Here is a 27555-nt window from a genome sequence, read left to right on the forward strand (position 1 = left end):
CCCATTTCGGTTTTTGTTAGAGGACGGCATACTACATAGATCAGAGACTTTTCAAAAAATAAAAACCCCCACTGTACACAAAGCACAGGAAAATGTGAGGAAAAAAGGAAAAACCTAAAAGCAGCTTAGAATGTGTTAACTCTGCCATTCTGTCAGCTTAAAGAGTATTTTATGCTTGATCAACAGCTCTCTTTTATTATGCTTTTCTTTCATTCATTCAAGACATCAAAGACCAGAACCACCAGTGTACCTGATCTACCAGAAGAACTTGTAAGGGTGTTCTAAAGAAACGGGGGTATTGGGAGCCAGACACCCCTGCGGACAAGGCAGTTCAAAGAGAATATTTCAACAATGATTACATTTTGTAAATCTTTGTACGAAAGACAGCTTATTTCCTGCTTTTTCATGAAAAATAGATTCTATCCATTAAAGTGAGCCCACAGTATGAAAGTTACTTGAGATCTGAGGTACAGCAAGCGGATTAAGTGGATGGTGAGATGAAATCTTTGAGAGAGACGATGGCTTTCTCTGATATTTGTCGCTGCCATAAGGTTCTCTGACCGGGATAGAAACTTTTTTTTTTTTTCATTTGTAGACTCGCCAGTAGCAGTGAAGATGTTTGCAAAAGCAAAATAAACCAAAAATGAAACAGAAAGGAAAAACGTAACAAATAAAAGAGCTAAGAAAACAAATGGCTGCAAAACCCTTTTGACACGTTTAAAAGAAAAAATATATATATTCACAGTACTCCCCAAATTGCAGCCCAGCCATTTAAATCCCACAGACGACTCCGAAGTGCCACACGCAGAACCAAGCCAGCTGTTTACTTTGCAAAGCCCGCGGTGGTTTCTGCATTGATAAACTATATAACCTCACACACACAGAAGGGATTTTAGCTCTGCCAGACCTCATTGCTCTGTCCTGGTCTCTTTATGTGCTGTCACAGGATAAAAATGATCCTAACACAAACGCTGAAATAATAACTTGCTCCAGAAAGGACATCTTTGTAGATATTTCCTGAGTAACTGCCAAAATGATCTTTTTTTTTTTTTTTTTGCCCATTCATCCTTTCAAAGTTTTGCTACAGACACGGCCAAAATTATTTGGGAGTCATCCGAAATGACCCAAATGTGTCCCAGCAAGCTGCTGGGAAGGTGCACCCTCACCTATTGCTGCTCCACCGGCGCAGGGGAAGAGCAAGCATCAGGGCTTGTTTTGCCAAAGGAGCAAAAAAGAGGCTTTAAAAACTACCTTGTGGTTTACGTTTGCTCTTAAGATTTGAAAGTAAATACTGTGTGAAGGGGTGTTTAACTTTTGCACTCTTTCCGCTCACTATTTAGACCGTCCTGTATTTAATTCTGCTGGAAGCACACTTCGATTTACGAAGAAACGCAACAGCTCTGCAGTTCAACCTCACTTATTTCCTTCCCTCCGTGCAATAAAGCGTGCAAATAGATCCCCCCCTTCTGCCAGCAAAGCTGAGCCAGGCCTCGGCCAGCTTGCTGCCATCTCCCCCGGCCCCACACTGTGCCATGAGGAGGGGGCTCCGGCTGCTGGGAGCCCCCAGCCCTACGGGCTCCAGAGGCCCCGCAGGCCCCGCACCGCTGCCCGCTGCCCAGCCCCGCGCCGGCAGTGCGTTTACAAGTTCAAGTTCAGGTTTAAACGAAATAAAACGCTCCTCGGGAGTCTATAGCCAGCCCTCATTTACATGTGATCCCTCTGAACTTCGCCTGCGCCAGCGCGCCCTGTTTCCAGGGCCCGCCGAAGGAATGTTTTACAGTTAGAGCCCGCAGTGCTTTCTCAGGCATTTTAGACCCAGAGGCCCAAGTTTCAAGCTGCAGCATTAAAAGTTTCCACAGAGCTACTGCAGAGAGAGGGAGGAAGGAGGGGGGCAGGGAAATGAGGAGAACAATATCGTCTTAATTGTCTCTATATAGCCCCACAGTTAAAGTATTACTTTTTAAAGGGACATAATTTATTCTGGAGGCACGGTGTTATAACAACCAGTACATACTTTCACCGCGGCGTAACCCGCTCCATTCTTCATTGTGCTCTCCGGTTTTGTTGCTTTTGCAGAACTCCTTGTTACCGAGTCCCCCGTACTGTACTTACAGTTTTATTCAATTTAAGCCAGTTCCTGCAGTCCTCAGGCAAGCAAAGCTCTCCCGGAGCCTCAGGAGTTTTGCCTGCATCAGGACTGCAAAAATAATCTCCCCGCAACCGCCATTTCCCCCGAAACTTCGTTACTTTTATTGCTTTAGACAATCAGGGAAAGTCATCCAAAAAAAATCAACCCCCAGTCTGGGCCTCCCAAGCTCCATTTGCAGCGAGACAGCCTGGGCTCGTGCGCGCACACACACACACAGACACACACACACACACCCTGCACACCCAAATTTGGGGGGGTTCCCCCCCCAGGACGCTTCTCTCAGCCCCCCCCAGCAGCAGCCCTGCAGCACAGGGATGGGCTGTGCTGCAGCAAAGTCTCAGCTCTTTGCTTCCAACGGTTTGGGGCACAAAAAGCAGTTCTGAGCTGTTTTTCTGGCTTGCCCTGAGAGTCCTTCTAGAGCACATGCAACGAGAGGAAAGCGTGCGTGGGGGAAATAATATCCTGAACTGGAGGGGGAGAGTGGTCTGCACCAGTCTCCGAAATCCTCCCAAAAGCCTTTGGTGCCTGGTGTCTGCCCGGCACCGACTGCTTGTGGGTGAAGCAGACAAATGAGCAGTCACAGTGCACTGCCGGGAAGCCAAGGCAGCACGAGCAACGCATGCAGGCAGAGCAAGAAGCAGGATGTGTGGGCTAGGGGCAGCGGGGCTGGGAGGGAAGGGCTGTGCAGGTGGACAGGCAGACATGGGAGAGGGGGGCAAGGGGTCTGAGGTGACCTTTTAGAAATGGGCAGAGAAAGGATGAATGTGAGCCCTCAGAAAGGGAAGAGGAGTCAGGATTTGGGCAGGTCTGAGGAGCACTGGTCCAGATTAACATGACCAGAAAAGGGACACAGAGGCAACTCGAGTTTTTGCCACATTGACCTCAAAATTAGACACTGAGCTGGAGGAATAATGAATCAATTCAGCAGCGAACCCCCCCTTCCCAAACCTCTCCTTAAAAAGGAAAACCGAGAAAGCATTGAACTGAACAAAACGAGCCTCCTGAATGCAAGAACTTTTGATGTCTGCATTTCTCCTGATGCTTTGTGCCTCGCTAAACTGAACAAACTGCTCTAAGAAAAGTTCAAGGCCATGCACAATCCCTGGGCTCAGCGTTTTGCACGCTGGGCATGCAGGGCTGGCGGTGATGATGCGGCTTCTCACATTACGTGGTGGTGACCCAGTGGCTGGGGACATGGTGGCCCTGTCCAGTGGGGTGGGGTGTCACAGGATATCTGGGTGACCAGGGCGAGGAGGGCAAAATCCTCCTCTGCTGTATTAACTGCCTTAAACACAGCGGGATGCCTGAGACGTGGTTGGGTGTTGGCCTGCAGCAGAGTGATTTTCACACATATGGGAGATGCCAATGATGGTGGAGTGCAGAATCACTAATTGAGATGAAATTAAACAATTTAGTTATTTCTGCTTCATCATATTTGTGCAGTATGGCAGGCAGAATGAATTGCTACTAATGATCAAATTTAGTAATACTAATTAAACTATCTCAATTTAATTAATACTAACAGAGAAAACAGACAAAATTGCTAATGTAAACCTTGAACTCAAAACCAAAAGGTGTCTCTTCGCTTTTATGAGTCGCCGAATGTGGGGCTTTTCTCTGAAAACAGACTGTACAGAAGTGGCTCTTTGTACTCAGTCAGTAAGCTGCTCCATTGTACTGAGAATTACAGCTCTCCACCCCGTATTTTTTTTGCATGTTACTACTTTTACTCCTCATATTTCTGAAGAGCCTCCAGCCGCCGCAGGAGGACCTGAGCTCTGTTTTGACTCACGCAACATCAACAGAAGTGATAAAGCAGCTGCAATTACTGGGCCAGGCTCTGCCCTCGTACTGCTGTTCCCAGCACAAAGAATTTATCAGGAGCCTGTGGAGCTCCCTGTGACTGGGAACAAGAGGGGTGGAACACAACCTGTCCTGAAGCTTCAGACAGAGCTTTGTGAGACAAGAAAATTGGGGAAACCCCAAAACTAAACCCACGTCTACATCAAGGAAAACTGCTTTGGGTTCGCTGAGAGATAATACCTGTAGCCACAAAAGAGAAGTGCAGAGATGCACGATCGCTGTGGTGCAAGCCCTCCCTATGCAGTTAATGTGAACGTTATCGTTGAGCTCATTTATTTGCAAAAGACTGGGTTTATCCTATTGTGCATATCTATAAGCAAAATTTAAACACAATTAAGCAAAAAGATTATTGCATTTCTAAAACAAACTCCTGCCAATAGCAGATCTTCCATCTCCAGCTCTAATCAGTGTCAGTCAGGTCCAATACCATAGATTACAGATGTGATCCCTAACCTAAAAACTACAAAAGAAGTACTTTAAAAAAGAAAAAAAAAAAGGAAAAAGAAAAAGAAAAAAGAAAAAAAGAAAAAGGAAAAAAGAAGAATGAGAAAGAAGAAAAAAAGGAAAAAGGAAAAAAGAAATGAATGGGAAAAGGAGAAGGAGGAGAGGGAGAAGGAGAGGGAGAAGGAGAAAGAGGAGGAGGAGGAGAAGGAGAAGGAGAAGGAGAAGGAGAAGGAGAAGGAGAAGGAGAAGGAGAAGGAGAAGGAGAAGGAGAAGGAGAAGGAGAAGGAGAAGGAGAAGGAGAAGGAAAGAAAGCCAAACTAGAAATATTATGAGTTCCTGAAAAATCTCATTTCTCATTGTTTAGGACATGCAAGGATGAAAAAACCACAAATGCCACATGCAAATTAGGGTACCCTGTTTTTTTTAAAGATGCCTTCTTTGTTACTACACTTCATAAGATGTAGTTATGACAAAAAGCACAGAAGGAGTTCTGAAGTTGTATAAAGCCGCTCCATTGCAATGTAGAGATTCTAGTGTTCAGCCTCAGAGGTGGCTGCTTCTTACCCGTGGTGATTTTTTCTTATTTATATCTCAGAAATAAAATTACATTTGATTGGTTTCTGAAATATATTTATCTGCATCTTTTCTTGTGTAACAACTATTATTTGTATAGATGATGCAAGAGTAGGTTCATGTAAGTGAACTTGCCTGAAAACATTATGATTATGGTGTCAGTACTGTTTTGAAAAATGGATATTAATAACTAAAGTAACTAAAGGCTACATAGTTAAGCTGACAAGATATGTTCAGCCTTTTTATTACTTAATATTAGATTTTTTTAGAAAGATTCTTTCTTATTGGATTATTTTTCTCCTGCTCCACCTCTGTTTGGGTAAAGGCAAATGCTGGAGCCAAAACAATACCACTACCTGTTCTGAACTGATCACACTGCAGCCAGGTAAAATTTGGAAGCCAAATCTTGGCATGCAGCTAGTAATCCTCACTAAGAACAGACTCTGTTAAACTTAAATCACAAGCGATTTTTAACAAGCTTCCAGTCATTTTGCTGTATCATTTTGCTGTATTCCTTTTGAAGCCCAAATCCTTCTCTGCATACTATCACATTAGAGTAGGATGGCCCAAAGAGGTGGTGCTCACTGGTTTGCAAAGATTAAATCTGCTGCAAACTGCCTTTTGCTTCTCATCTTTTGGTCTCTTCTTAAGGAATTTACCATTAAATTCAGAGCAAGACAGTCTGTTTTGTAAGATGTTCACTTCTGAAGCTTATATATTTCTTGACCTTCCTGCTAAGGCCATTAAGCGAAGGTGACTCTTAGAACAGAGAAGCTGTAATGCCTATGCATTGAGAAGCATATAGGGACTGCAGCCTTTAGTTTTTGACCTTCACTGTACATTGTGGCCCTGATCCTTTGATTGCAGAATTGTTAAAAAGTATATATGGCGGTTGGCAAAAATCTTAATGCTCCAGTAAATGCAAAAGCCATAAATTCAGCTGCTGACCTTTTCCATCCAGGTCACATGTGACACCTACTGGAGTTTGTCAGGCTGGGTGGAATTTATAGGGCTCGTATAGGTATCATCTGCGAAAGCTGAACTTTCATGAAATGTCTTTCAAAGGTGCTTCCAAAACCCTTGTAAAAAGTCAGTATGTCTTTTTTAAGGGTATACATTCTAGATGCATTTTAAAAGGTCTCATCATGCCACCTCTGCAAATCTTCAACGCTCAGGAAACTTCAGCCCTTAAATGAATGCTCTTTACCAAACAAAGAAATCAGGCCAGGCGTGTAATTATCGTGATTACCAACTTCCAACAACCCCTCTCTGAGCCTGCAGAAGACACTAAAGGTCTGCGAGCTCCTTTCATTCTCACGAGCTCCTCTCTGCCCCTCCCTGAAATCAATTGTATTGATGGAGTATTGTCAGTCAAGGAAATATGATTTGATGGTATCCTAAAGCAGTTGCAAAAGAAGGGGAGGAATGCAAAATCTACTCAGGTCCACACCGTGAGCGTGAGATCAATGTTCTCAATAATACGTTTGCTTCCGCGTAGCACCCTAACTGTCGCAATTAATAATGTAGAAGGAGCTGATTAACTTAAGTAAAGTGCTCTCCACTGTGTAAACACATAAAGATCTATAGGGCAAAAGAGGAGTGAAAGAACAAAACGTCATTTTTATATTTTATGTGGACACATTCTTGCTTTCCATTCTGCTCTTGTAACAATTACTGTAGTAGCCACTCTGACAGAGTCAATAAATCGATCTGGGACCTGATGCAGCAGCGAGGCAGACTAATCCAATACAGCATTATCTGCAATGGAGGCTGGGGTGGGCGGGGGCAGCAGGAAACCAGCTACGTCAAGTAAAAGTGGTAAGAGTACACAGCTATCATCTGGCCTTATACGCCTAGCTTTGATTTGTGTGTGTGTGCGTGTGTGCGCACGCATCTGAAAAGGCTTGCTACTGCGGGAGGAAAATGCTCTACCCATGCTTCAAGTCCCAAGTCCCTGCAGCCTGCAGTCAGCCCAGGGCTGTGTGGCTCTGTGAGGACCAGTGCCCTGTTTGACAGTGTGGTCGATGGCACAGTCCCAAAGTGTGCAACCTGCTCAGGGCTGAGCATCCATGAGCCTGAACGATCTGGTGACTGCCTCCTGCCCCCCACAGAGGTCAGTACTGGCTCCCTCCTCCGAATGCAACCTCTGCCACGGCCACTTGCCCACCGACAAACAAATCTGGGAGCCCTTTCCCACGTACTGATAGGAACTGTCACTTTCTGTCAGGCTAAATGGCCACTGGGGTCTGGTATTGTGTCTCTGACAGCGGCTGCACTCCTCTTCCGAGGAAGATGCAAGAATCCCTGTAGAGGAGATGGACCAAAACGATTTGGCCAGAAGGGAAGCTTCTTCCCACCCTGTGCAATAAGTGGTAGGCCTTGTAAATCCATGCTAGTGGGGAATATGAGACCGAAAAAAAGAAAAGACAGTTTCCTGCTGAATGGAAAAAAGAAAACTGTTTTTTGGCAGAAGTTCTTCAAGAAGGAGAACATAGGCCATTGTTATTAAGAAGACTTTTCAATGAAAACGCAGAAAATCATTGCCTTTTAGAGTAATTGTTTAGCTAAAGAAAGGTTACACAGCTTGTAGAGAATTTAGGAAGAAATTAAATCTCTCCAGCTCATTCATCATATTTCTGCATTTGCCAACTCTTCCCACCAGGCCCACACTTACTTCTTCTCTCTCTTCTCCCCTACTGTGGAACATAAGCAATGGCCATAAAACCCACAGAAAGGGTGCCTTACACACAGGCTTCCTGTTTATTGTAAGGAGAGGAAAAATGCAGTAAGTTTAATTGCTTAGTTTGGGAAATTTGTCTGTGTCCATTGTAAATAATTGCATGTTATATCTATTGGAAATAGGATGCTTAGTGCTAGTTTGCCCCCCCACCCCCTGCAAAAAAAATAAAATAAAATAAAAAATAAAAAAAAATCTGAACTGCTCACTGGAGCCTATGAGGAGGAGGGAGAAAAAGCACAGGAAGAAGAAGGATCTCCCCTGCTGAGGAGCAACCCAGGCATTTCTGGACTGATTTGGCTCCAGCCCACTTTGAAGATAAGGCCACACGATGGGGCTGGGAAGTCTTCTATGAACCTTTACCTTTATAGTGCAACATGTGCTTTCTTCTTGAGGCATACTGTTCTCTGCTGCTTTTTAAGAACTGATTTGAGAGTGAAATTTCATACTGCCCCTCGGCACGAAAGCTCAATTAAATGGGCTTTGTGCACTGAGCTGAACAGACAGTGAAGGGAATGGGAGTTAGGGAGTGCCCCTGATTTCTGGTCACCTTTGTATCCCCTCTCTGTGGAGCATACTCTGAACTTCATTAGCAGCTGTGATCAGAGCGGCACGTTCACACTCGTGCAGCACTGGGGACTGGTGGCTGCCGAGCTATTATGTGAGCAGGGCACATCAAGAGCACCATGACTGCATGCGGGCTCTTTGCTCCCATCATGGTGAAACCATCTCAATTTTAACTCAGGAAAGGGTTCGGCCCACATTTCCTTGACTAATTTCCACAAAAGCAAGTTTAATATGGCTAAACACAAAGAAAAGGAAGAATCTGAAATCTTTTGGCCTGCCAGGGTCTGAGACCCGCTCATGCTTGGCAGAGATTGACACTGCTTTAGCTGTGCACGCTCTCTGCAGACCTATGTTGTCTTTTTAAAGCCATTTCCAGGCAACCCTCGAGGTCAGGCCTGTACAGCTGCTTGCTGGGTACAAGGTGAAAGGCAGCCCTGACAATCAGCAGCTTGGTGCCAATGTTTGTGCAGCAGCATACTTTTTGCATCGTAACTTTTGGAGGTCAGGGTAGGGCTCAAGCCTGTAAGAACCCATCCTCCTTTAATGCCCTTCAGCCCAAGCACTTAGTGTAAATGAAGTGCTCACACATACAACTTCCTCGTATCACACCCTCCGATGTTCATTACAATGGCTCTGGCTGACCTCCAGTTTGGATCTCTCATTTTATATGTATTTGTATGTAGGAAAGCAGACCCCAGGGCACGGGGCCCACACATGCCCACAAGCAATCCAAAACTCGTGGCATTTTAGACACTGGGGCTCTGCTGGGAGCCTCAGAGGAGGGCAGCTCCCACATCCCATTGCCCCCGTGGAAAGCCTAGAGACCTTTGCTAGCTTTGGGAGGGCAGAGACCCTTCCAACTTCAGCAGCTCTGGAAAGAAGCAGTTGCACACACCACAAATGTCTTTGGATCTGTTCCTTAAAATTTCTATTCTTTACCCAGGACAGAAGTTATTCCTACACTCAAATCATGTTCTGAAACTGCCACTATGTTTGCTGCTATCGGCCAAGGGGTAGTCAGGCCCCTGCTAAAAATTGCTCTGCAGTTTAAGTTTCTTCCAAAGAAAGCCCCATGTGCTCACCTAGTGAGGTTACCTGATGGAATAAGTGGTTTCAGTGGGCTGAACTGATTAAAAAACAAGGACTTTTAAATTAATATTCTTCATCCTTATTCATGCTCAAACACAAGTGGTGCATTCAGCCCTTGGGATAAGCACTCCTGTCCACCAACAGCCACCTGAGCAACAAGTAGTGCCGGCCTGGCTTATAAATAGTCCTGATCAGAACCCCCAAAATAAAAGGCCTGATCTTGTTCCTGCAGCCTCTCATGTTCTCTGCACGTCCCCTGCAATGTGCAAACCACTCGCACCCCCCAAACACAAGCTGCTTGCAGCAGCGAGCTGGTGGTCAGCTGTTAGTGCACAGCAGGGACAGCACAGACTCCTGACCTTGCCCTTCCTGCCCGCGGGCCAGCAGGTGCTACGTGTCTGAGTGAGCAATACCAGGCTGGGGAAATGGGAGACACAGGGGGGTGCGGAGGCAGAAAGGACAGGCAGCTTGTGGTGCTCATTAATAAAGCCCATCAACGTGGGGCTGGCAGCTCGGCATCCTTTTCTGGCAGCGCAAAGGGCAGGGCACCGTGGCAGAGGTTCAGCGAGAAGCAAAAAAGGAAAATCCCCATGAAGCAAGGCAATGTTTCATCTGTCGAAAGGAAAATGTGTGCACTGGTTTCTTTCTTCCATAGGGTGGCAATGGAACCTGGGCACAGAACAGCTGTGTGGTTTCAGCCGCAGGAGCGATCGCTCCGGACGAGCTGCATTAGCTCCCTGCTCAAGGTGCTGACTTTGATCTATGGATCCCAAACAGCCATTTGGTTTCGGCCCTTCTACCTGTGGGACCGCCTCCCAGCCTCCCCCCTGTGCCCCGCAATGAGGGGCATCACCTGCAATGCATTCCTCCAAATTAAGGCTGGCTGTTATCACAGAAGGACCATCTACTCTGGAATTTGCCTCCCTCCCTCCCTCGCCTGACAGAGCTCACATCTGCTAACCTACAGGACACAGCAGAAAGCTCTCTCTTTTTTTTTTTTTTCTTTTCCAAGTGCCCTTTGTTTTAAAGTGCTACCAGTGGAACACTGCAGGTTGCAGTTTGTTTTCTGAAGGGATTGTGGAGAGGGAGAACAGTCTTTCCCTTGTCTCTGCAAAAGAAAGTAACTGTGCAATTAGAGTTTGATATGCACCTGAAGCATACGGCCTTTTTCTAGAGAAAAATAAAAGCTCAGAAAAAGACCACTGTCTAATTAAGGAAACATGGAGAGCAGGAGCAGCTTTAGAGCAGTTAGCCATTTCCTTTGACTGTCAACGCAGTATCCCTTTTGCTGCCCTGCAGTGATTTACCCCTAACTTCATATAGGGCATTACTCTTCATAGATGGGCTTTTTGTACCTTTTTAAGGCCAAAGCAAGGCTGTACTTCTGAGCTTGCTGCTCTTCATACTGGTTGTTATCCTGAAGAGCTGAGCTTTTCTTTCTCCTTTGATTTCTTATACTTTATCATGGTGCTAAGTAAAGTTATGGATCTATTAGAAAGGATTAGTTCTGTCCATAGCACTGCTGTAGTGAGGTGGTTCTGGGCCCCATGGTGGAAGGATGAACAGATCGTTCATTGGCTGAGTTGTCTGTAACTTTTGGGTCCTGCAAAAGCAGAACGAGGGAGAACTGCTATTTCTGTTCTTTCTGAAAACTTGTATCCTTTCCTAGAGAAAGGGATAGGAATAAATATTTGCTTTTTGTGCTTAGCTACATTTCAGAAGCCAACTGGGATGAATCTGATATAAAGTATGTTTACATTTGAAAGGGTTTTCCTGAAGCAGCGGGTCAGGAGGGTATATGGTGCATTTTCTCTCTTAAGCAGAGAAGAAAACCATTCACTTTCTCACAGGTGGTAAAACAGCTGATCCTCTGCTTCAGTGGCTGCAGTGAGAGGTGGTCAGTGCTCCATGCATCCCCATACCCTCACCCTGTAGGCAAGCAGACTCCTGGCAGGTAGGAGCAATAGATGGGGTAGGCGGGTGCTGCTCAGGAGGTGGTGTTAGCATCCCAAGTGCAATGAGTGCAATTCCCAGGAAGACACTGGGTAAGGAGGTGGCGAGCAGGGCTCAGCCTAGTAAACAGTGTTTAGAGGAAGTGGAGCTGCAGTGCACATGGTACTTACAATCCCTAAAGGAATTTTGTACTACAGAGCAAAGTGAGAGCGTTAGAGATGGACCCGCAGTGCTGACAGCAGGGTGAGACACCACGAGCTCTGGACACTGCTAGCTTGGTGCTTCCAGCTGTGCAAGCTCTGAGCGCATACCCTGGGTTTCACAAGTACTTTTATCACTAGGCTAGGGGAAAAAAAAATACCAGCAAACCTACTCAGAGCCCTTTATTCTGTTGCTATTGATAGGCCAGTCCCTAATTAACGTGATGGTACTTTCCCATTCCCCTACCACTCTCCTTATTACATGCCCTTGGCAACATGAGAGGCGTATCTATTACTTAGTCATGAGGCACCCAGACCAGCTTGCTTTTGAAACTAAAGACTGTGTACCCCAGGCATACTGTATTTCTGATTTGCATATGGAAAAGGTAGTTAAAAAGCTGATGCCCCCATATTGCTTGCAAGTCAAGTAGCAAAAGTAAATGATTTATCAAGCAAAGGTTACAACACCTGTGCCTTTTTGTCAACAGACACAGAGGATGCCAAGTCAAGTGTTTCTTCTAATAGCTCAAACAGAAATTCAGATTCAAATAACCCCCCCAATAGGACAATTACGTGGGGAGCCACCACAGTGACAGAGAGACGGATGGAGGAAGCAGAGGCAGCATCTGCAAAAGCAAACTGACGGAGAAGTGTGTAAGTGGCTGAAACCAGGCCTGCCCAGCAGCCCTTCTGGGGCTGTTGTGACTGAATCACGACTGACTTAAATCAGTTTCATTCCTGCTCTCTTCTGCACAAAGCTGTAGTCTGACTACAACCTTTGTTGATACAGGAATACAGCCTTTCTCTGAGTAAAATATTATATAAATTGTAAAACATTCCTTTAAGGGATCATATTTGACGCAATCTGACATAAATTAGAACACGCTGCTAATGGAAATGTCTACTGCTAATTTTTATAATGCCCATTAAGAAAGGCATGTACTGTTTTTGGTTGTTTAAAAACAGCACAGGACAGAATGATCCTTGCTCAAATCCAGCCACAGCGTTGTACATTTGTCTGCGATTTTATTCCAATGTTCTGTGAAAGCCCTTGAATGCCCATGTATGGGAAATGCGACTTCTGCAGAACGGCACTGTCACATCCCTGTGCACAGACCCACTTTTGCAGCACTTTAAGTCTAATAACTGTGATGTATAACCATTGCCTATAGTCGAATGACCCGCCAGTGGGAAGAGAAAATCAAAGCAACCAAAATGCTGATCATAATGTCTCCTTCTAACTTGTAGCTGGACTGTAATCCTCCCCCCTCCCCAACAAAAAAGAAAAGAGAATTCAGATATGGTCTTTGTTGTAACAGCAACAAAAAGTTGTTTAACCCTTACGTTGAAGCCTGACTTCTAGAAGCTGTGAGTGTTTGCTGCTTCCCCTTGTTGAAGGGAGCTGTGTGGCCTGACGGTTAGCGGTCCTCAGGACCCATATTTTAACCCCAGTCTGAATGTACTATAAAAACCCTGATGGAAAGCAGCCACCCCAGCTGCTTTTAATAACACAGCCCTATTTGTTTTTATATTTTCATTTTGAAAGTATCCTAAGTGATCCTCCTCACTTATACACTAACGTCCTGCAAAAACTATTACAAAAGGACGTCTTTGTTTAGAGGAACTCTAGGTAAATCCCCAATCGTTGCAGCCAGTATTTTTACCTCACTCTTCTGATTTAAAATGCGGTCAACTTCAGAGTTATTTCATGAATAAGTAGTGAGTTTTACTCCCTGATAAATTATATATTTAGTACCAAGTGGGTTGCGGTGGTGCAGCGATGTATAGAAGCACAGAGATGCGGCGGGAGCCGGAGCCTGGGAGTCAGTCTCTTCCCCACTGCAGCATGTTTGACTTTAATTGAAAGCCACGCTCCAGTATTGTTTTTCATATTGCAGCACTGTTATTCACTATGCTGCATTATGGAGAGGCAGCTAAAGTAAGGCTAGAGCACTTAAAATGATTCAAGTCATAAATAAGGAGGAGAAGAGTTTACAGTCAACAAACTTCTCTGGGAAGCCGCTGCTGCAGGATGCAAGGAAGTTTAAAATATTTTTGGAGACTTCATGCTGTTGTGTCCTACTCCACGATCAATTTACCAACTAGTTGTTTTTCAAGTCCTCTGGAAAAGGTAACGTACCATTCTCCAAAGGGTTTCAAGTTTCCTGAGCTATGGAGGGAAAGACCAAATGCTTAAGGACTTTAGCAGCGTACCTAACCATTCCTGCTTCCTGCCTGCAGTGTATTTCTGTATACTATATTCCAGTTATATTCCAGTGTATATTCCAGTTGTCCCCAGGACTGGAGAAATACGATTTAAACGTGAAGGCACACGAAAACTCATCACGTAAATGAACCGAACAAAGGAAGAGGCCTGAAACTGGGCTGCAGGCTGTGTTTTGTTAACGCGTGAACAAAAATCAGAACCTGATGGGTTAAAGCCCCGCTCTGCACTGCCGGTGTACTTTCTTTGACCCTATTTAATGCAGAGAAGGTTGGAGATCCAATGTAGTTTAACCTGCGCTGTCGACAGAGCTATAAACTAAAGCCCCTAACAAATTGTACACAAAGAACAGATAGCAAGAAAACACGTTGTGTTGGTGGCTGCGTGGCTGCAGCCCTGCAAACTGAACACCCTGGGTGCTGAGTGCCCTGTGCTGCATTGGGAGCGTAGGTGCTGCCGTCACAACAAGGAGGGCTGCGGGTTGTGACAGCCATGAATCTGCACGCTGATGAGACAGATGGACAGAGATGACTGGAAACAACTTACAAGAGCCAAAAGTAGTACTCCACAGTTTGCTGGTCCCCAAATTAATTGCTTATTAATTAGCACCGCCACCTCAACACAAATATTCCTGATGCTCGCCTTTGGAAGAATTGTAGCACAGTTAAGCAACCACTTCAAGCTACAAACTGCAGTTGTCCTAAAACACTGCTTCTACTCACTTTTTTATACCTTCTCCCCCACGATAACGTGATATTAAGCATTGCCTTAATTTTTTCAACATCTGGCTCAAATTAGCTGCTAACAAAACTGCCAACAACTATTTTCTTAATCGACCCTGGGAATTTGATACAGCTTGGAAAAAGCACATTTAAACCTTGTCCTTCTCCTAAAGAAACACAAATGTTTACTTGAGCTTCTGATTCGACCGTAGCAGGTCTATGAATTCAGCTAACCCAGCTTTATAGGCCTGCCTCCACCGGACTGTTTTCTCTTTGTGTAAGGAAACAGATGTGCTCGCAATTACAGAACCGCCTGCTCGCTCAAACCCCCGTGCAAATGCCCAGCCAGGAATTTGAGGCTATTTTTTCTGAATGTGGAAGTCTTTGGCAAAGACTCCCACTGGGTTCAGGAGGGGACTGAGGTGCACGGTTACCTGACGGCTCTCTCTCAGCTCCTTTGGAATTGCAATTAAATGCACTGTCTAGGGAACAGCTCGGAGTCAAAGTCTGAAAACTCAGTCCCAGAGGAACAAAATGTGCACTAGCAGCAATATCTTAGAAAGCGAGAGAGATCTTTCCAGTCACAAAAGCAGCGTTATTGCTACGTAAGCCCAAAAAAACACAACAGACAAACAAACTGCAAGTGACATTTCACTGTAGTTACTGAGACCATGTGGGTGAAGTGACAGCGGCAATGCGGCTGGCTCCGCGGGGACACGTTAGAGGACACTGAAGAAGAAGAGGCTGCAGGCATACAGAGAAGTTGAAAGCGGCCCACCTGAGTCTGTTGAGGGATATTTACAAAGCTTGGATCCCGTGGTCCAACACTGACGAATCGGTTTGCGGGGGAGGTGCTGGGTGTCGAGTAGGCTGTGAAGGGAAGGGACACATGCGTTGAGGAAGCGGCACTAGATTGCACACGAACAACACCAAAACACACCATCTCAGAGCCACCTAAGCAGATGTTTAACATAGAAATGTGCAAACGTTTTAGAGAGCGAGAGTTTGGTTTTAGACACTGGCAAGGCTCGGCCCTAATGACGGGGGCCATGTGAGAGCTGGGCCAGGGCTCCTTGCGGTAACAGGGCAGCGCCGTGGTGCTGGGAGAGGTGCAGTGGGAGCCTGGGGGTGGTCCTGGCATAGCACATGCATCCCTGCTCTCACTTTGCTACGTGGGGTCTTTCACAGAGGTTGCAAAGCAGTGAATTTACTGAAGTGCTCACTAATTATTTCGTGCTAATCCAGCATTCTCTCTCGATACAAAGTTTTGGTTTCCACACTGCTGTGGTCTGCACTCTCTAAAATGTTCACTTGATGTGTTTGACAAACTAGGAAGATCCTTTCGGTAAAAAATTAATGGGTTGCAGTTTCACTGGGTGGTAAGTGCAATCAGTCTGAAGGCTGAAGCTGCCTTTAAAAACTGGAATGGCTCCCATAAATGTAAAGCTATTAAATGCAATGCAAGCCAAGAACCCAGATTACTTCCAAACTTGAAGTACTTTAATGACTTTGTTGTTGCACTATATTCTCCACTGCAACCATCCACCAATGCCACGTACTTCCAAATTCAAAAGCTTTCAATGCATTTCAGTCTCCCTCTCATTTGAGAATCCCCCATGCAATCTTCTCCTCTGTTCAGTATTTGCATGTTCAGATCTAAATTGAAATAACCTAAATAGACCCCTTAATACCAACAGCGATTCCATCTATTTTAAATATATTTATGGGAATGCATTCTGCTGAATAAAATCCCCAGACAATCTAACTATCCAATGAAGAGGGAAAAAAAACAATGTCTAAAGGAAAGTTTTGTGCCAAATTCCAGTCAGGCTAAACATAATGTTCAGGCCTCAACACTACAGAAAGATGCAGTGAGTTAAGAGTCAGGGAAGACAGTGAGCTGTCTGCACAGACAAAGCCTGTTGCCTTTCTTACAGCAAAATGTTCGGCGAGGACTCATTGCGTTGGAGAAGTCTCTGGTTCGAGGCTGAACCAACCCAACAGTCCACATCATCCACTGCCCTCTCTAACAGAGATCAGAAGCAGATGCACAGGTTCTGATAAGAGCCACATCATTTACTTTCCCAAATTCTTTACCACCCTCTGATTACTTTCAGCTGAAGGACAGCCCTGTACTCCACTGCCTGCGGGGGATTTCCCACTGGTGAAAGTGCAGGCTGCCCACGCAAACTCCTGGCATCCCACAGATCCCTTTGGTGAGGGGTTCCCAAGTCTCCAGGAATGCAGAACCCTTCCCTTGGCTCTCTACCTGAATCTCACAAACATTTCCGGATGCCTTCTTCTTCTCACAATTAAATGAGACAGCAGAAGTCACCCGAAGTCACCCAGGAACTGCACAGCCTCATTTCTTACTGATCTGAAGGGAGATAAGGCACTCTTGTCTTCCAGCAATGAATTTTCCCAGTTGTTTCTGGTGAGAGGAGCTTTAACTTCAGAACAGCTAACACTTTGCTATCCCTCACAAAAATCATGCAAGGACCACCTTTTCCTCTCGCAGATTTAAAGGAATTTTTAAGAGCACTAGTTCATTTTTCCAAAATGATTTTACAAGTTGCACGTTGGAGTATCAACAACTATACTGGTTGTTATCCCTGTCTGCAAATCAATGAAGAAGTGAACCGAGTCCATTTGGTGAGTTGTTCTTGCCTTTCTGCAGTGTTAATTTGCTTAATAAATTTAAAGAAGCCAAAAGTTTGAAAGAATTCATCTCTGTTGCTGGTGCCACATATAAAGATTTTTCTGCACTGTTTTAAAGTTTGGTTTGTTTGTTTTTTTTTTTAATGTAAGTACTGAGCCCTGTGTCATGCAAGAACAAAAATTCCTTCCACAGTGTGGAAATCAGAAATCAGCCATATGCTGTTCGGTTCCTCTGGTGTACTTCTAGGGAAGCCAAAGGAATGGAGAGACCATTCAATCCGTCAGAGCAGGTATGTCCCCACTCAGCAGGGAAGGAACTCAAGACCTTGTTTAGAGTTCCCTGTTGGCAGATACTTATGCCAACTGTGATATTTGGTAGAAAATCAATGGGAAACCATCAGAACGCTGTCTTAAACATCTTCTGCATGCAAACAGATCCCAAAGCTTTTAAATAAAAAGTTCCATCAAGCTTTTCTGGGTGAATTACTTCGTACACCTTTCTTCCATAACGCTTCAAACTATGCTTAACTTCTCGAAAATATTCGGATGTCAGCGTGTTATTTCCTTAAGGGCACATAACTGCAGTGCTAGAGCCAAGAAGCAGAGCACTGGCACTATGGGGAACACACATGCAGAGCAGGCTTTGCACTGGGCTCTCCCAGGCTGCTGGACACACTTCACTGCAAAATGTCCTGAGATGCTGGAGGATTTAACTGGCCGTTTTGGCTCAGAATGTTACATTGACAAGGAATGATTCTTAGCAGTGACTTCTGTCACAGCACAGGGAACTGGTCAGAAAAGGGAGCAGTACCCAGTATTGCTGAGACAGTCTTCTTGCCATTTCTTAGAGTCCTGGTGTGTATACCCTTGTTTGACATGGAGGTGGGATTCCTGAAAGTCCTGCTTCTCCTGATCTCAGTATTCAGCCCTGAGATTAACCACTCTCAATGGTTTATGCTTAGTTATATTGTTTTGTGGTATGCCCAGATACCCTCGCCCTGTCGTGGGATCTTTACGCTCCTTTTTACGAAAGGGAAAAGCCACAGCAAGGAAAGGAACAGAAGCCAGGTCTCTGAGGCAGATCTCCTGATCTCTATCAGCTTCGCTCTGTGGGAATTGCACAAACCTGGGCAGTTTACAGTAGCCCACAGGTAGCCCGCTGGGCTTGAGTAGGAACATCTTCCTGCCCAGCCTAGTCTTCCTGCTACTAGAATTCACTGAGGGTTGTTTGCAACATCATAGCCCAGAGCCAAGGAAATGAATGTGATGCCACAAATTTGCTATGATGCTTCACTTCAGGAACAAGGAAAACAGGAGCTGGCAGGGAAAGAACATTTGCTCACACAGACAGCTTTGATATTTAGCCAAAATGGCAAGAAATTGTATGAAAGACAAGACAAACAAACAGTTTTGGGAATGTCATGTATTTTGAAATTGTCGGCAGTAGCTGAATGCTGATTCAAAATATACTTTCCTGAAATCATTTCTACGAAGTATAAATGTATTTTGTTTATCAATTCTGGATTGAAAAGAAAAACTTTTGGTTGATAATCTGGATGAGCAATAATCTAATGAACCACTATGTCTGTCTTTCACAGACCAAGTCAACAGGTGATAGGAAAAGCTGTACTCTTTGCAGAGGACCGGGAGCCAGTTTTGCAGTTGTGGAGTTGTAGTGAGAGAATTAACTGGAGGAACACGGTGCAATACAGCAATTCCTACCACAATGCACTCTGCAGCTGAGTATCTTAGAGGGAACTGCACGTGCTAACAAATTAAGTGATACAGTCATCACCCTCTTTTTTATGGATGGGGAAAAGAGCGAACAGAAAGCTGAAATGGCTTGCCCAGGGGGGGCTCAGTCAATGCACAGCAGAGAAGGGGAGAGAAATCCAATCTGATTATGAATCCAGTACTACAGCCACCAGATCATTCTTCTCATCCTGACACAAATGCTGTTTAACACGAAAACTCCTTTGTGCTAAGGGACATTATCTGATAACAATCTTGCCCAACAAGGGAAAATAGCAAAGTTTTTCCGCATGCAGAATTGTGAACCTCAGAAAATGACATTTAGTTAAAAAAATGCTCTTAGCGATGATGGTGCACAGGATGGCAATATCTTAAGACTCCAAATGGGAATGAGGGCCACAGATTCTAACGCACAGATTCACTTACGATAGCAATAGAGCCCAACTGGCATGTAGTAAGTGGTGCTTTCTTTGGGCAATGAGATATCAAGCCCAGAAAATTGTCTGGCTTGAGAAAATATTGTTTTGTGTTTGTTATGGGATACCAACAAAAGATCAGATCTGAGATAAGATTGTAATTCTGGGGCTGTGTCTGATATTAAGGATGTGTTCTATTGGGATGGCTTTTTATGGAGGACAAACGAATCCTCCTAAACCTCGTGAAACCCATCTCCGTTGTGTCATCTCACTGAGGAAAATGCTGGCTTTCCAAAGGGACGGGATGTGCAGCTGAAGTGTTCAACTCCCAGAGCACGCCTGGCCACCCAGTAGCGGCAAATCCCCAGTGTGCATCTCCAGGGGCTCTTCCTTCCTCGGACAGTGCTAATGTTCGTGTTTCGGTTAATGTTACAGCTGGAGAGTTTCACTGTTGCTCCGAGAATCATTAACCACCTTGTTGTGATTTTTAGCTCTCATTCCCGGGAGGCCATGCTGTATTGAACAGCTGCTCCTGGCTCCTGCACCCCTCAGGAGGGCCATATTCCAATTTTTGGTAGGGCCATAACTGTATTTTGTTTCTGCAGAGGGCTTTTTTTGCTAGACCAAAAAAGGGAAGGAGAACGGAGCAAATGCCAACCCTTTTCACTCCGTTTCCTTGGGTGGTGGTGGCGGGGGGTGCTTCATTCTCCTCCACACAGCTAAGGAGAGAGTCTGGCCAAAATCTAACATCACTCCTCTCTTTGTTGCATAAGTGACTTTCCAATATCCTAGAGCTCTGCAGGGCAGTCAGCCATAACCCACAGACACTCCCGAACCGGTGCGCTCGAGCAGCCCGTCACCATGGAAAACACCTTTTTGTGCAGCTTTTATGAAACTCTGGTGAATCTGCACTTGCTGTTTGTAGGCTAATATTTAGTTAAGAAAAAATAAACACCAGCATAAATGGAGGGTTGGTACTGATTGACACACTGAATGATGTCCAGTGGGCCCTTACTGAAAGGCTAGGCACTTCGCATTGTCCTTCTCTTTATGTAGCCAGCCACTTCCACTGGCTTTAGTATGTATGCAATGGTTTTTTTCCTCTTAAAAAGCATTTCCTACAGTCTACTTTTCTGTAAAACTTGTCCCTAAATTAAATTATATGCTTCTTTACAACTCAATTCACTATTATCCAAAACCCTTGTTTCTTACCAGAAGGAAGATGCATGCCTGACTATGTACAGAGCTATATGTTTAGATATCAGCGTAGCTAATTAACAAACAGTAATTATTTTCCTAATCCTTTGTTTAAATACCATTAACTAGCCACTCTTGAGAAAACCTCCATTCCCAATTAATGCGGCAGCTGTCTGCTGAACACTGAGCCACAGTGACCAGCCTGAGCCGACACCAATGGCGGTGTTCTGCTAACTTCAGTGGACCAATGCCAATTTTTATGCCAGCTGAGAATCAGGCCAACAGGCCTTTAGCTTGTTTACATGATCACAGTATCACAAAAAAATCGGTATTAAGATTACTGCCGAAATGATGTTGGGATTTTTTTTTCCTTTTAGACACCACACACTGCCAGTAAACTGAGTCACAACTGTGATGACAAATATACATTGACCTACTTTCGTTTTTCCCAGTTCTGAAGACCAGGAAATAGTAAGGCATTGCTGACTCTATGAAGTGATAACATGACTAAACATTAACCTTTCAGATTCTGCTGCTGTATCTCAGTGACAGGCCTTAAAAGATGGTATCTCCTGTCAGAAAGCATCAAAACTTCCTGATAGCACAAGCATTGGTCTAAGGTCAGAAAGAGGAGTGGAGGGGAGGGAATGAATCAACTGCTTGTTTCAATGAAAATTTGCTGATCAGTTCTAGAAGTCCTGATTCTAGAAGATCACATTCGCAATCTTACCAGACTGTCTCATACTAAAACCCATTTGATTTTCTGAGCAAGCTGGGGCATCTTGCTTAGTTTGCGGTTGCGTACTTTTGCAGAGCAGAAGGCAATGCAAAGCTCTAAGAACGACTGGGTTTATAAAACGCCCCACGGAACCTGAGCAAATCTCCTGAACAGGATAGAAAGGTCTGAAAGTTTCAGCTTCACACGTTCTGAATAGCGGATCCCTCTTTTTGCATCGAGCAGCAGTTGCATATAGCATTTAAATAATAAGCCTGAAAAGCACACAAAGGGATTTGCTCTTTCGATTAGATTGATTTTTGTTTGTGGATGTTATTTGGACACCCTTCACTGTGGAACAAGTCCCCTACAGTTGCCATTAAAGCATTGAAAGCTTCCCTTTTGTTTTTAAATGTCAGTTTGAGCATAGCTTCATTAAATCATTTCACAATTAACTCCCTGCACATCCAGACTTTTTTAAAACATCAAGCCCAGCTGAATTGCATTTGTTTCCCAGCAGAGTGAGTCCAAAGTGGTATCCTCAAGTGTGTATCCAGGAATTTGTATATTTGACTTGTGGCTACACAAAATACATATGGGAGCCGTGTGGGTGGTGGAGAGAGGATGAAAGCTTTCTCCCTGGGCCTAAGAAATACCATAGCTTGCCCAAAACGCAGGGCTCGGGAACCACGTCGTACGGGAAAGACGTCTGGGTTAGTCTAAGAAGACTTATTCCCAAAAGAACTATAAATGAACAGAACTCAAAAGAGTTGTTAGTTTAGACAGTATGTGTAAGCATTAATGCTTTCTGTGAGGCTGTCTGATTTCTGCGTAGCATCTAAGCTCTAAAGTCTGTTCTCGAGATACCAAACTGCCTCCTCGTATCTATAAGGTCCCAGCTTCGTGACCTAACTTTGCTACAGGCTTTGATTTCTCTTGCAGGTAGTTATGTGAAATGCCAACAAAATCAGAGACAAAACCACGACCTTCAGCTAACTCTCTTCTCACTGATAAAAAACAAGCTAAGAGTTTGGTCACTCATACAGAGAGCAGAGAGCTGCACTATGACCTCCGAGCTAGTCCAGTCCTCATCTCTGACCAGGAGATAGAGGACGACGGCAGCACGCTGTGTGCTGCTGTCAGCCCTTGCTTCCCGCTGCGTCTATACTTACTTGGAGAAGTGGGAGAGGTGGCCCCTCCTTCTGTTGATGTAGTTGGAGGTTTTGTGTCTGGCACTGGCAGAGGCACAGGCCTAGCCATTGGTGGCGGAGGTGGTGGTGGCAACATTGGGGTAGGAAGGAATGGATTGTGCACCTTGCCTTGGCTGCTACCATTGGGCTGCCGAAAAACAAGCAAACAGACAGAAATTATACTAAAAACCAGCTATTTGGAACCTCCAGTAATAACAGTCCAGTTTCAAACTATGTGCACTACATTTACAATTACTTTAGAAAAGAGGTGGCAAAGAGAGCTGTTTCTAATTCTCCATTGATTTCAAGGAACATTGTTTCAAGCCCTGTGAGCCCTGCGAAACTACGGAAATTCTCACTGTTAAACACGTATCCTAGTAGCAACGGGCCTGAGGTGCTCTGGATTAAATCCTACCACTCTTTACCTTTCCTGCAGCCCCTCACTCATGCTTAGCAAGCATTTCGGCAGTATTTTCAACCCCTTGCATGTCCCATATCTGTGCCTCTGCTACACCCTTAGGATATCAGTGCCTAGGACTCGAGTGTAAATTTCTTAAAGATATTGCTCATTAAAAGGAAAAATAAGCATTTCTGGTGGTCTTAAAAGTCACGCTGATATCTTATTACAGGAAAAATGAATGTGTGTGCACTGGAGCAACTGCACTCCCACATCCCTTCTGAGTTAGCGGTGGTGCAGCTCGCAGGTTAGTAGCCGTTATGATTCCAGGGAGAAACAGCTGAACTTAGAACTGCCTCATTCTGCACATTAGGAAAAATCCCTCTGTGTATACAGGCTGCGATGTGGTCAGTCCCAGGCGGACTGGGCCTAGCCGTGTGAGTGCTGGCTTTCAATTAATCATCTGAAAAACCTGTCCGTACGTGAATGCTCTCTCAAGCATCACAAAACCAAGAAGAGGCCTTGGAAAAACAATGCCACCCTTCCTCCTTCCACGTTGTGGCATTTACGTTTTAATACAGCCTGGACACTTGAAAACCGTATGCAGAGAGATGCCAAATGCCGTCATAAAGAGAAAGTAGGACAGCCCGTGAATCAGGTGTTCCATTTTAGTGACAAAAATGAGATCACTTTTGACGGCACTCTGCAAATTGATCTCAGTGCAGTTCTTCTGGCTCTGAGCATTTGCTTTTCCGTCGATGATAAAAGCTCGGCTTTAAACAGATCCATATTCTAAGTACTGCTAAATAAAATAATATTTTAATTCCTGTTAGGGTTTCCATTAGCCTGAATTACTGGGGACAAAACACTCATCCTGGCAAACACTTGGGACTTCATTTTCATTTCACCTGCTTTGGCACTGACAAAAAGCCTTAAAGTTGCGTAGGTGCAAATCACACCCGTGCTAGAGCAAAAATGGTTTAGGGCATAAATAAAACTCCAATTCATCCGCATTTTACTTAGCAGCACTCCTACTGACTTCAAAGACTGCAGTTCCCAGTGTTTGCACTAAGAAGCAATCCTTCAGGGATATTTATTTTTCCAACATCCAGCACCATTAATAAACTAATATATTAGTGACATCTCTCAAACACTATCTTGTCTCACAATTAAGTCCCCTTATTTTGCCAGGAAGACCCCTGCTGTATGTCCATCGTGAGTGTGCTAACAGTTCATAATGCTGAATGGTTTGGGATAAATTAAGCAAATGAATACTCAAGGAAAAAGAAAAGCACTGTATTGATTTGTTGTCTAGACATAAATGTATCTGCTAACATATTGCAGACATTATTCAAAGCCAGTCCTGGCTGGAATAAGTAGAGTCGGTTTTTCTGCTAGGGAAAGGAAAGCACCGAGGACAATATAGCTTATTAAATAAGTGTAATAAATTAGATGCTAATAATTAAACTAATTCTCATTAACGCTTTCAATCCTATGTACGTAAGAAAGAAACAGTCATTTTGTCAGTTATTACTTCATTGGCTGGAAAAAGTTGCAGGCATTACACTTCATGAAATATTCAGAGCATTATTTTAGGCATGATTTACATAAAATTTATAAATTCTGTACTTGACCGGAATGCTATTTCAATAATAGAAAGATGATTCACTTTATTTGATTAAAAAAATGAAAATGGTTACTTGAAGCTTTGGAACTCTGCTTAATTTTTCATAGAGATAAGGGGAAAAGATAACTGCTTACAGAAATAACAAACCATAATAAACTGTACTTTTAACATCTTGAGTTCAAGTACTGGTCAACTTGATCTAAAGTGCTATAAGGCAGTATTTTTTTTTTTTTTTAATGAACTTAGCTGATCTGAAACATCTGTTTCTCACCCTCCCTTTTCCTGCTCCTTCCCCCAACTCGCTCTCCCCTGAACTTCAGAAATAATTAATAAAAATTATTCTGCCTTTATATTTTGTTAACCCTCGTTCCACTGGGGTTACAGTGCATGCAGCACAGCCATTTGTGGGGGGACCAGAAGGTCACTGTGTCACTGCCTCCCCCGACACTTCAAGTTGAATTCACCACAATGCGGTCGAGAGGGTTTTGCTGCTCTGCTTTTTATTTTATTTTATTTTTTTACAATATTTTTTGCCACGGCAGCATTTGTTTTTCCTCCCAACGATAACTCAAGGTGTGCTCCTGTGAGCAACATGCTGTTAAAATCATCCCGTTAGCCCACGATTCATTTTACATAGGACAAACACTTCTGAAGAAATAAAAACGGCTTCCTTACATTTAGGAACCCCACCTGTCCAGCCTGCTGACCAGCGTCGGGGCAGACAAGTTGGACAAACTCTTTCAGAGTCTCCTGAGGATGATAGCGGATTGCTGGGTGTGAGAAGTATGGCCCAGGCTGTTGGATAATGGGTGATGTTGGAAAATGAAGAGTCGATGGTGTTGCATGTGGACTTGCTATAGGAAAGAAAACAAAGAAGTTATAGAGAGTTTTGCCTTTGGAAAAGAAAACAATTCAAATCCACCGTAGTCTTTTTTTTTTTTTTTTAAGCCTTTTTCAAAACGGTACCGTACTGCTTACACATCTGATCTTCACAATTAATATATCAGACCACATTGTGTCCTACGCTCACTCCATCCAGACCCTGGGAGCAAACGCAGCCAGATGTTCTAAAGGATTTGCTGGGTTTTTAGTGGACGTGGAGAAAGAAATCAGCAGCCCTTTGTGAATGTGAAAACTGTTCATCACTTTAAGAGCAGCCCCAATCAATCAGGCAATAAAAAATGTATTTGGGAAATTAGGGTTGATTTAATTGGCATTTCATGTAACTTGGATTTGCACATAGGAATCCATTTGGTATTGTACCGTAAATGGTTGGTAATTTAAAGATGCTCTAACACTTCTTGTTGCTTTTTTTTCCATCTCGGTTTAGGAACATTTATTTTAAGTAATCTGTTTTCATCTAATGAACATGCACAAAGTGGCAAGATCATTTTGAAAATTACATTTACATTACTCCTGAATAATGTTAGGCTCAAATCTTCCACAAGCCTCCAGCCTGCACTCATGGATGAGGTTTAATTTGGTGAATTTATAAGCCAACGAGCCGGCCATGAAAAAGAGCTGAAAAACGTGCTGGAGTGAAGGTACAGAGTGTAATGCACGCAAGCCCATTGCCAATGACAGATTTTACCTCGGCCGATTCCAGCAGAGCTACAAGTGCAGCTGAAGGCAGACTTACACTCTCCTACCTCATGTGGCACCCTCAACCTTTGAGACAGACTGGGATGCACCCTTGTTAGTCAACAGTGCTTGCCACTGCTCACCATCACCACGAGGCAGCGACGCTGCTGTTCACAGCACTGTGATTTTCCCTTTCCCCTATAAAATGGGAATTTGCTCTCTCTTTGCAATGGCCAGCTGATGGGCTGAGCACAAGCTCCTCCGTAAATCACAGTTTATTTCTCACCCTGCAGTGATCACTGTATCCCTGTGCTCCCTTCGTGCTGTCCTGGTAGTCCTTCAGGGCTGTCCACGTGCATTTACTGCACTTGTTCACCACACGTACCCCGTTAGATAAAGGCTGAGCAAGGCAGGCAATGTCCTACAGAAACTTGCGTGTTGGCTTTCTACTAAGTTAAATACACAAGGGGAGAACAAAAGCCTTGGGCACTTTTGGAACAATTGCAGAGATGCAGGAAAGTTAACCAATCAAATACAGACAAGCAAACACCCGTTGCATGACAAATGTCATGAAAAAGCTTCACATGAATAAAAACTGAGATCTGCTTCTTAGTCTTGATCATCACCACTTTGATAACATGACACTTTACTATAATTTTGTTCTTAGCTTGCTAAGCCATTAATAAAATCAGAGCCTGAAGATGTGTATAAAGCACATCCTCAGAGACAGCAGCAAGGAATCCTACCACTTTACCCTATAAGCTTCCATTAAGGGTTGGATGGGCAGCACTGCTAATCCCAGCTTTCTACCCAACAAGAATGGTTGCCTCAACACCCATGAAAAAGAGTTGCACTCGTGTCTGTGTGCTGACATGGGATGGACACAAAGCTGGGGAATGCTCACAGCTATCCCACGGCCAAGGCCAACACCTGAGTGCACAGCCTGCTCAATCTGTCTGCACTGCTGTGAGTCACTCACTCTTCTTGTTTGCATGTTTTACAAACACGGTGAGTTATTTCTTACTCACTTCAAAACTAACAGGCTTTTTTCCCCAGTTTTATTATAGCATATCCAACAACTCTTTGGAAAATAATCCAAATCCTCAAAGCCCCTAAAAGAGGAGATTTTAAGACCCAAAGCTTCTCTTGAGTATGCTCTTAAGACTAAAAGCAATGTGAAATTCACCTTGGTAAATGTGGTTGTCTGCCATGTCTGTGTCTGTCCCAGACACAGCGAGAACCAAGCAGAAGGAATGGAACCAAAAGAACCATTCCACTCACCAGTTCAGACCTCTGCCTTCAGCCAGCACTCCCTGCAGCTCCATGATTCCACCCAAGGCCACTGATCTCCCCGACATCCACCCCCAGGTATAGCTGCTATAATGGCACTTAAGTCATACTCGTTTCACAGGTATGAATGCATCGTCACCTCCCGGCAGCAACATTCATTTCAGAGCTTGTCAAAATATTTTGCTGTGAGTATTTGTTCAGCAGAAGCTGG

General features: G+C 44.2%; 1 protein-coding gene across 1 annotated transcript in view; it reads right to left on the reverse strand.

Moving 5' to 3' along the window:
- Positions 1-15181: 15181 nt before the first annotated feature.
- NFIA (nuclear factor I A) overlaps positions 15182-27555 on the reverse strand; it is a gene marked incomplete at both ends in the record, with an annotated part of 209037 nt that continues 196663 nt past the window's right edge. The window contains 4 exon segments of the mRNA XM_079535386.1: positions 15182-15223; positions 15225-15391; positions 22432-22597; positions 25149-25327. Of these exon segments, the coding sequence (XP_079391512.1) occupies positions 15182-15223; positions 15225-15391; positions 22432-22597; positions 25149-25327 (554 nt within the window).

Source organism: Tetrao urogallus (assembly GCF_951394365.1).
Source record: "Tetrao urogallus genome assembly, chromosome: 5".
Classification (NCBI taxonomy): domain Eukaryota; kingdom Metazoa; phylum Chordata; class Aves; order Galliformes; family Phasianidae; genus Tetrao; species Tetrao urogallus.